This window comes from Protopterus annectens, chromosome 12.part0 (assembly GCF_019279795.1).
Source record: "Protopterus annectens isolate FY-2018-M chromosome 12.part0, PAN1.0, whole genome shotgun sequence".
Lineage (NCBI taxonomy): Eukaryota > Metazoa > Chordata > Ceratodontiformes > Protopteridae > Protopterus > Protopterus annectens.
The window spans coordinates 1,098,620,376-1,098,631,109 of NC_056746.1; the positions used below are offsets into that span (position 1 = coordinate 1,098,620,376).

At 35.1% G+C, this 10,734-nt stretch overlaps 1 protein-coding gene across 1 annotated transcript in view; it reads left to right on the top strand.

Annotated features, from left to right (window-relative positions):
- EPB41L1 (erythrocyte membrane protein band 4.1 like 1) overlaps positions 1-10,375 on the top strand; it is a gene marked incomplete in the record, with an annotated part of 2,183,009 nt that extends 2,172,634 nt beyond the window's left edge. Inside the window, 1 exon segment of the mRNA XM_044090111.1 lies at positions 5,763-10,375. Within this exon segment, the coding sequence (XP_043946046.1) occupies positions 5,763-5,771 (9 nt within the window).
- Between the last annotated feature and the right edge of the window lie 359 nt (positions 10,376-10,734).

Consider the following 10,734-nt stretch of genomic DNA (forward strand, 5'->3'; position numbering starts at 1 on the left):
GCGGACTATTTAGTTTCAAAGACAGTAATGCAGGTAAAAAATGCTATGGGTAGCTTAGTTTTGAATTGGAATTGACATTATAACGTGCTGTTCCTTTAAACTTTTGAACAGTTCCATTCAAATTTGGCGCCTTGAAAGTTTTATAAGGCGGACGTTCAATTTAACGGTGTTCTGAAGAAGCCCATATGATATGGGTGAAAGCACTTAACCCAATTTTAAGTATTGTCCGCAGTATTCAATATTTAGCGTTTTTTATTTCATTGTTATACGCTTTCAGTGTCACATATTTGTTTTTATATTTTGGTATAAGATGCTGAGGTTACCCAGCATCTTATGAGTGCTATCGTTAATAAACTGGTTTGGTTTTATTTCATTCGTGTTGGTGAATTGCTTAGGAAGCTTACCAGTGGAATTATTCTGCAAGTTGTTTCATGGTATTACAATGGAATTAGTGACAGTATACTTTAGTTGTGTTGGAGCACTTATTGGAACTCTGTGGTATTATTATTCTCAGTTTCTTCACTGAAGACTATTAAAATGTAAACTTGCATGACCAGGGAGGCAGTTTGCTACAGTAAAACTCTAAGAGACTGGTGCAAGAAAATTAGAGGTAAAAAAACTTTGTGATATTTTTTACACATATATATATCTTACACACTAGCATAGGTAAACCATTTTCTTCATGATTCATGCATGTTTGTATGAAGCACTGCAAGTTTTCTCAAATGCTTTATTTTTTTCAGGTCTACATACCCAAATCATACTAAAATAATAGTCACAATAAAGGAAAGTTTAATTTTCTTGCAAGATACTTATTCATTATGAAGGAAAATTTAATTTTCTTGCAAGATACTTATTCAGTATGGGCTAGATGCAGAGACATGGTACTACTTTCCAAGGCATGGAACAAACTTCCAAACCACCTCAGGCTTTTAAATAACCTGCAACAATTCAAATCTGCCCTAAAATATCACCTGGCAACTAAACTATGCAACTGTGCCACACCTGCAGTTTTTAGTATGCAATCCTAACTATGTCCACAATGGATACTATACAAGTGTATTAATAATTGTGAACACGTGTATTTACTTAATCTGATATGCTTTGTAAATAATGTTTGTTGACTGTTTGCTTTGAAGTACTTTATAAATAATGTTAGTTGAAAGTTTTATTTTTGTATTGCCAAAAGTGTATTTCTGTCCTTATTTTGGAGTTCTCCCCAGGACTGTGCTGAAAATGGGCTTTTTACTTCCTAGGTGTCCTTTCCCAGTAAACAAAATCAAATTAATTAATTAATTAAATTCTCATGGACAATGAGCCAAAAATGTTGTGAGATGGTCAACACATATTTCAAAGATACACAGAGCATACCACCAAAAATACAAACTGAGAGGGACACTGTATGACAATTCAAGAAAGGTACCAGCAAAGTCAACATAAAAATACTAATTTAATTGGAACCCTTTTTTTCAAATGTGAAACTTCAACAGAATAGCCAGAATAGCAGACGAACGCACCAAATCAGTTTAAATACACTACATCATTAATCACATGGTACAATAAAGGGAAAAAAAGACCAAAAAGACAAAGTTAAAAACATTAGATAAAAACATGTCTTTAGTATTACAAACCATTAAAATAAATGTACAGTTAATAAAACCACACATAAGCCCTAAAGAGTTTAACTTAAGTAAACAGTTAATAGAAATTCTGTCATTTAAACCAGGATTAACCCCTGCATTTGTTTTGATTGGCAGAATAATTCACAAACCTCTACAAAAAGGTCCACAGCACCACCCCATGGGCTAGGTTGTGAAGTTTCTGTACCAAAAAGTAAAAAAAAAATAATGCTTGGAAAATTCAGAAATGTGTTTAGCCGGGGCAATGCTAAGGTCATTCTTACCAATACTGTAAATATGTTCCCTTATCCTGTCCTTAAAAGCCTGTTTGGTTTTTCCAATATAAAAACAAGCACATTTCTAACAAATAGCTGCATAAACAATACCCTTAGAATGACAAGTACAATAGAACTTAGAGCTAATATTAATGTTACCTACAGTAACCCCTTCGATATTAAAAAAAACCCTGAAAGTATTACAGCGACCACATCTAAAAGCCCCCCCATTTACCTTGGTTGTAGTTTTGGCCCAAATTATTATGTTCAAACAGCTTCTTAAGACACACTCCCCTTCACACTGTAAACGGGGAACCCTCCACTGGTTTTTCCTATATTGTCTAATTGACTAAAAACACCCTGATTCCTTTGAATAATGTTTTTAATGGCTGAAAAATCTAGGCTACAGGTGGTAATAAAAGCTGTCCCCCACGTCTTAGGAGGGGATCACTAAATAACATTACGGCTAAGTGTATTCCCCAGAAATAGAGTATCTGTGCCAAGTTCTCTCTTAGAAACAACCTCATCCATAATATCCATTAAAACTTTTTTCAGATACCCTTTTCTCAAGAGTATGTTCTTTAATTTTTTACACTGTAATAAAAAGGCAGAAAAATCAGAAACCATCCTAGCAGCCCTAACCAGTTGTCCTTTAACCACTGCTTTTTTTTCCGATACAGAAGGTGGTTGCTTGTAAACTGTAAAAAAGAATTTGAGTATGTTGGTTTTCTGAAAATAGAAGACAGAAATCTGTTGGTAGGTCTATCTTTAGTTAACTCAATGTCTAAATAGTGTAGTTTTTTTACCACAAACTGAGTACATAAACTTAAAAAAGGAGGTGATATTGTTGATGTAATCAAGAAAGTCCTGTATCTTATCATGAAGATCAGTCCAAAAAATACAAATATCATCCAGGTATCTAGTGTAAAAGGACCAACAGTTAGTAAACTTAGAATTCAGAATATATTTCTTCTCCTACATCCCCATAACAATACTGGCAAAAATGGGTGAGCAAGATGAACCCATGGCCACTCCTTCTTTCTGTCTAAAAATCATACCATCAAAATAAAATTATTTGTCAGAAACATGTCCATCAGATTCACAGTAACTTTAATTTCTCACCCACTCAATTCACTATTTTCAATAAGAAACTCAAACAACTACTCGAGCCCCTGTTGATGTGGTATTACTGAAAATAATTATTTGATGTTTATTGTCAAAAATAAAAGATTTTCATTGTATACGTCTTCTGAAATTCATGATAAAAAAATCCCAAGAGTTCTTGACTAAATATTCAAGGTCCTTTTGAGTTTATGATCAATAAACTTAGTCAAGGGAATGTTTTAGAAGCCTTAGCATCGACTATAGGTTTTAAAGGTGGGTCCAGTAGGTCCTCATGAACATTTAGTATCCCAAAGATTGTAGGGACCTTAAAATAGTCAACCTTTAAAACCCATATTCAGCCTAATCAGTTTCACCTTGCATAAGTATATTGTATATGCATTTTGTTACGTGACACCTCTACATATGTATCCTCACCTAAAAGTAGCATTATTTTATTGCTGTAATCATTGGTGTTCATCAAGACCACCCCTCCCCTTTTGTCAGGTTTCATAATTCTCACTTCATTTTTTTTGTCTAAACATTTTATGTAAATTAAGTTGATCTAAAGTCAAATTAAATTTAACCAGTTCAAGTTGTTTGTGCAAAAGCTCTCTAACATCACGTTCACACAAAAATTCAAAAATATGTAACACTGGACAAAGGGTGGAGATTAAAGGTACTTAGTCTTGTTAGTGTTAATGAGTAGGAAGCGGTACCATCATGATGGAACAAAAGACTAAAATTAAGCTTTCTAGCAAACAAATTGAGGTCCAAAAGGACTTCATCCAACTTTGCTGTAGCTGTGGCTACAAAGGTAATACGTTTAGAAAAAAAATTCTAAAAATACATCAGTAACTACTTTATTGCTGTAATTAAGCATGTTAAAATCACCAGAAGTATTAACAAAAACAACATTTAATTGTCCCATTGGTTCCACCGATTGGCTGTCCACCCTCTTGGCTGTTGCATGGTCCCCCATCGACTGTGGTTGACCCATGTGTGATTTGCCCCCCTATTTTGCTGGGATTGAATCCTGTCTGACCTCCTCAAGGGGGGATTTGACAATAAAGGGGCCTCAGGATAGTTGTAACCATGGTGCTGACTTACCTGAACCCCACTGTCCACATTGTCCAAGTTACAGGTGTGCATTCGTATTGACCAGGCCTAAGACCTTGGGGGGGGGTTGCTTTCGCTTGCTCATATTTAAAAACATCCCATTTCATTTTGGCTTCTTTTTGCTTTTATATGTCATTCATTAAGGTGTCAGCTTTAACAAAACTATTGTTGTATTGCCAAGAACTTTGATCAAACAACAGATCATTAGTGATGGAAGTTTCTACATTTTTAAGTTCTATAGAAATCTTCTCTATGGATTTAAGATTGTCCTTAGTAAGAACTTCCATAAGCTCACACCCTTGCCAGTCAAACAACACTAGTAGCTCTTTATGCAAGTCTGAAGCATTTACTAACCCCATCAGTATTTCCAGCAATGCAACCCCTTAGGAACTTTCCTCATAGCAATATTCTGTAGCAAATAGCAATTCTCTACTTGAAGCTTTCTAAACTTAGTAACCAACCTTTCCATTTGCTTCAGTTGTGTTTCCAAAGTGTCTTGGGGAATACCACAGTTCACAATAAATGAAATGTTCTTGTTAAACCATTCATTAAGGTTAACAGGGTTTTTGAACCACTCATCTGATGAAGGCTCAGTCATCCTACCATTCCTATGGCTATTAGAACCTTGTAAAACTTCCGTACCTCTATTAGAAAGTTGACTTGTTCAATGCAAATGCACATCTGTGACTTGAACAATGTGGATAGTGGGGTTCAGGTAAGCAAGGACCAAGATGACAGTTATCCTGAAGCTCATTCAATCACTTCTGCCACTGTTAAGTCAGTGCAAGATTGTGCAAAATCGGGATTGTGGAATTTGCCCTTTCCCCAATGTAGAGCAATCTCAGATCTGGTTTATATAATTAGCAGGTTGTGTGGGGATTTCAGCCCCCCACAAGGGGGGGGGGTGCCGGGGGCCTTTTCAAAAACATAACTGTTTTGTTTTTTCATTGTTTTGGCTTTCAGTCTTTCAGGATCAATCATTAGCTGTTTGAGATTTGTGTACTTCGATGTTTAGAAGTGTGTGTGTGTGTGTGTGTGTATATATATATATATATATATATATATATATGTGTGTGTGTGTGTGTGTGTGTGTGTGTGTGTGTGTGTTTATATCAACTCCACAGTCGCTCAACAGTGGAGAACAGTGAGTAGTTCCGTGATTACTGAAAAGAGATTTTGTCCATTGGACAAATCACAATTAAACACTCCTCACATTCCCAATAAGACAGACATTGTCATGTGTTATTGCTTAATTATCAAACTGGAAATAAATAAATAAATAAAATTACACAGTGTTGATACAGATTTGCAAGTTCTGGTTGACTACTGAATTAGAGACACAGTGATAATACAGATAAATTATGTCAGTTCTTCCAGCTAAGTTGGAGAAAAAACAGAAGTATTGAGAGTAAGCCACATTAGGGCATCATGCAGGTGGTGTAAGGCTGGTGTGGGGTCAGAATACCTGAGTTCACCTTGTACTTTTACTCATCTACAGAGTAATGACATATTACAGTGATACATATGACTGTTTAAACTTTTGGAACCTTGCATATTAAATGCATGGTTTTGAGAATTAGTGCTAACTTTCTGGACCTGATTTTAAAGCAAGGATACAAACCTGTGATTTCCTTTTTGTGTGTTTCAGGACTCATGACCCTAGAGAGTGAAAGAACACAGCTCTTCAAAAACCACTTCAAAACTAGCCAGAGGAGCCTTACTGCTGGATTTGTTAGTAACATACAGAGGTGAACTGCACTGTTACTTCACATCACGGAAACGAAAGAACACAAGTTTTAAAAAATCGCATTCTTGCACTGCTGCTATGCTGAAAACCACCTACAGAGGTCACTGTAGACAAACAGAAATACCAGTGACAAGCATATCTGTGCATGTTTAGCATAAAGGCAACAACAGAGCATTGGTGATATGAACATTCTTGGAGAGTGAATGAGACAGCTTTGCAGCCAAGCAAAATCAAAACAGGAAGTACAGGACATTACAGAAAGTGAAGAAGGTGTGGCATTTAATGATTCGGACCTGCAGTGAATGCTACTTATGCCTCTTTTATTTGCCTTTTTTATTTTTTCTTGACCTGCAAATGGTTAAAAATAAGTATATATAAATGCTTTTTGAGGTTATAGTTTTATCATGAATGCACCCTTCTGGGTTCAACTTGGATGTGCTTTAAGTTATATAAAATATATTAAATATTATTAATTAAAAGTAAGTAAATTCTGGTACTATGATGGCATTTTTAAATTATGACATTTGGATAATTGTAGCTTGTGTACTATGAAGAAAAAAAATGGACCAAGAGGATTCTTAAAATATTCAGTATTGGGACCAGAGTGCCGAGCTGTATTGAAGAAGACATTGTTGTCCAAATCTGTAAAAGGCAGCTGTTTGTCTCATACAAAAATATTACATTCACTCATGGTGTCTGCATATAAAAAGATAATACAGTTTTAATAATGGCACAGGAAAACAGCAATGGTTTGCAAACAGTGACACAGTTCTTCGCCTTGTTCAGCTTTTGCATTCCATATGACAGAATTAACAGATGCGTTGCAGAATTAACTTAGTAGATTAGTGGCCCATAGCTTCACTTCCACAGATTAATGATGGCAGTATGGTGCCTAAATACAGTGCCATGGGATAGCACTTGTGGAACTATCTGTATTTTAATTATTTTATCTTTCTTTTTTTTTTACCCTTCATTTCCTAGCAGGACTTCTCTTTCATTTACACTTTTTTTACTCTTTTTGTCTTAGCTGCTAGTGAATGAAAGCAGCAGATGTGATGCTGATAAATTTATAGATTAAAACATTAAGGGACTTTTTTTATTGACCACAGCATAGTACACTCACAAGCTAATATACTTAAAGATGAGCTGATTTTCCATATTTTAAGCTTTGTAAAGTTAATAGGCCAGAACCTAGCTTAAAAAAAGTCTTGGGTTCTGAAGTTCTTAATGAGTGGCAATGCATCATTATGAAATTCAAACAAGATTCCTGCCTTGAAGATTATATGGTATTAGCTTAGAAACAGTCAATATTATAGTAAAACAAACCTTTTAGTGATCCTGAAAAGTCATAAAAAGAGAGAAAAGCTGGAGAATATCTAAACATCAAAGGCACTGCATTCCTTTTCTGCCCACACTTGGGCATGTATATCATGTGGTGGCAGCCCATTAGAATCTGGCCATTGACTTTAGGGGAGGAGGGCTGACATTGCCCATAATAAAAATATATGAAGCATCACAATTTGTCCAGGATATGTCTGGAAGGGAGAAATACAAGGTGGGAAAAATCTGGTACTGAAGTGTCACTAAACATGAGAGAGAGTGAAAGTATGAAGCGTCATGGCTACGTCTTCATCTTCATCCTCATGGGGCACTCAGTGTCGGAGTTGTAAATTCGGAGCAATAAGTACATCATTAGATGCTGCTTAAATCCTCCCTCTGCACAGTAAAATCTTTGAAAGCATTGCATCTTAACATTCTCAACAACAAATCCCTTGCTATAAATAAAAATGAATGTATCGAAAAATTTTCATAAATCACTGTACCTGAGGAGAATTATGGTACAAAATTAATTTCTTCAAGCTTTAGTAGAGAAGGAAATCATGACAGTATCTTACAGGATCGGTAATATGATGTAGATAAATGATGACATCATTTGTATTAACGTTTAACAGTCATGGACAGTTTAATGGCATCCATTGTCTACTCTCACTACAAACTAGATAGCAAGAGAGAAATATGTCAGGAGGTCACACCTTTGATCACTGAAGTAAATATTGTGAAAGAGTTTCTGTTTAGGATTGGGAGAGAACTTTTTAAATCGTAAAGAAATTTGAGAAGTTACATTTTTTGTTAAATCAAGACAAATTTTCAGTTGTAATCATTAAGCTCATTGTATATGCACCACAGATATTTATTTACTCTTTCTGAAAAAAGGGTACATGATTATTAATCTATGAACTTTTATAGGTCTTAAAAAATACATCAAACCAAACCATTCTCTTGTTTTGTATTGTGCAGGCACATTACCCAAAAAGTCCATTTACTGTGACATTTACTTTCTAGAAGACTTCCATTACAGTGAGTAAACTGCTGTAGATTCTTCTTTATAAGAATCAATTTAGTTTTGCTTACAAGTTACCATTAAATCATGATTCCAGTTTACAGTAATGTTCCTTTTTCAATATCACTGTGGGAATAAAGTTCAGTTTTGCCAAAAGCTGCACTACTGTTAAAATGGAATATGTCATATTTTGGCCACTTATCACAGGGGCAGTGCATACACCTTTAGGGTATATCAGAAGGTAAAGTGTTCCTTCTCTTGGAAACGTTTGCAGCTGTATGTGTCACAGTTCTGAACATTTTCACTACATAGTCTTACATTGCTTGTATTCACTGGGTACTAGAGGAAAAAAACATATTTTAGAAAAATACTTTTGAGTGGTTCAGTAAACTATTTTTAAACAATTTAAATTTAAACATTTAGCATGATTAAAATTGTGCTCAAGCTTGAATTGTACAGGAACATTTGGGTGCAGAACATTGCTGTCAGTACAGACCCTCAATTTACAGACCCAGAGGCTAATTTTAAAGGCTAAAGTACTGAAAAAAAGGTAGAAACAAAAATGTTTTAAAGATTAGCATGTTCCTTCAGAAGGCCAAAAATCATGAGTACCAATACTTGGAAAAAGTGACTTGTGCAGTCTAAGTCAAACGTTTTGAAAAGTATGCTTGCCATTTTTAAATTAGCGGGTAGGTATCACTTCCTATATAATTAGTATCTGCATCATAAAAATGCCACAAGTTCTCTGTGATAGTTGTCCATGTAGCTAACTATTGTACATTAAAAATATATTGAGTTAGTGGTTGTCTTTTTTATTCAACCTTATGTGAGGTCTTTGCAGCTGCTAATTATTCTATTCTTAACATTTTTGATCTGTCTTTAGCATGAACTGTCATCTTCCTGTTCTTATTTTCGTAATAATGAAGAGTATGTGTTCCTGAACCACTTAGGCAGAGTCACACTTGGTTTTCTTTACCCAAATTTTGTCTTCATTGTCAACTCTGTGGCTTGCCAGACTATATGGTGATATTTGATAGTTTAGTTTGGAATTTAAAGCAAAGAATAATATTTGCTTTCACGTTATTTTTCCTGATATTGTTTTGCACACAGTACAATTTTTCACTTAACTTGTCTTAGCAAATCATTTACACTTTGTATACAGAGAGATTTTTTTTTGCCTTGTGTAATAAGTGTTTTGAAGTTGGACTGTTTTTGTCTTCATTATTCCACCTCGGATGGTCTCATTTAGAGATCTACACTTGTTTATTGTGCCTTTCTTTAGTGTTTCTTTGGTACTTTTGTGTATAGTGCTTATGCTATTAAGCACTTAAATATTTTTACATGCTTGTCATAATATTTTAAAAGACATATGAAAAACTTATATTTACTCATCAATGATAGATCTGTTAAAAACTCTCCTCAAACCTTTTCCAACTAAACCTGCTGTTTCTGTTTATGGTATAACTGAAGGTTACGGTATAGCACTGTTTTAGAGTCCTATCAAGAAGCACGATAGTTGTCTCAACGTTATACTTAACAATCATTCTTATACTCTTACATGGTGTTCTTAAATTAACTATTGCTACCCCTGATATTTTGGGACGTGCACAGTTTTATATATGTAGTTTATATTCTGCCTTTCAAGGACTGATCACTAGATATTTAAAAATCAAATTCATGCCGGAATGTAGTATCATTTAAGAGTGTTGTAGTATAACACTGAAATACCAATTAATTCTAGACAAATAGAACTGCTTTAGAATGCTTACATTTCAGGAGTGCAGTTAAAGGTGAAAAACAAGTCACGTTTACACAGAGTGACATCTATGAACATAGAGGTTTGCATGAGATAGTAAGGAAGTGTGGCGTTCTAACTAGTGCCAGGTTTTGCCCGCTGTGCCACTCACACTCTGTTTTGCTCGCCATTGCTGAAGGAGTAGAGAGTGCCATTTTTGTCTTAGTAATGTCTTGAAGATGCCAGCAATAGCTGTGACTGCCTGTGTGTGAGGATACCTTGCGAGTGGTTGTCAGATACTGAGCTATGTTGTGCACGCAGTAGGAGCACCCTGAACGATCTGCAATGTCTCTTTCTTGCTCTGTTTTCCCTAGTGCTTGGTGGTGTGTTCACTGTTCTTGCTTTAATTTAAAAGTGAAATAAATGTGTCAATGCCTATTTTCTTGTCTCTTTGTCAATATCTGTGTATTCAGTATGAAGAAAATCCACTTACTTGGCATGTTTGGTCAAAGGAGAAAGCTCATCTGTTGAGTACTGTTGAGGTCATATTTCTGCTGTTTGGAAATTGTGATAGTACCATGTAGATGACACAGTATGCATTAACTACAAAAACAGCAGTGAAAATTATGAGAAGAGCCCATACACAGTGCATTTCTATCACTGGATATCATATCAGTAACCAAAATGATAATTGTTTTCCATAAATCTAATTTACCTTGTATGTCAAGGTAGACACTGGGTTAACCTGACAGTAAACATGTCAGTACATTTAAAGCAACATGTACTTTTCAATGAAA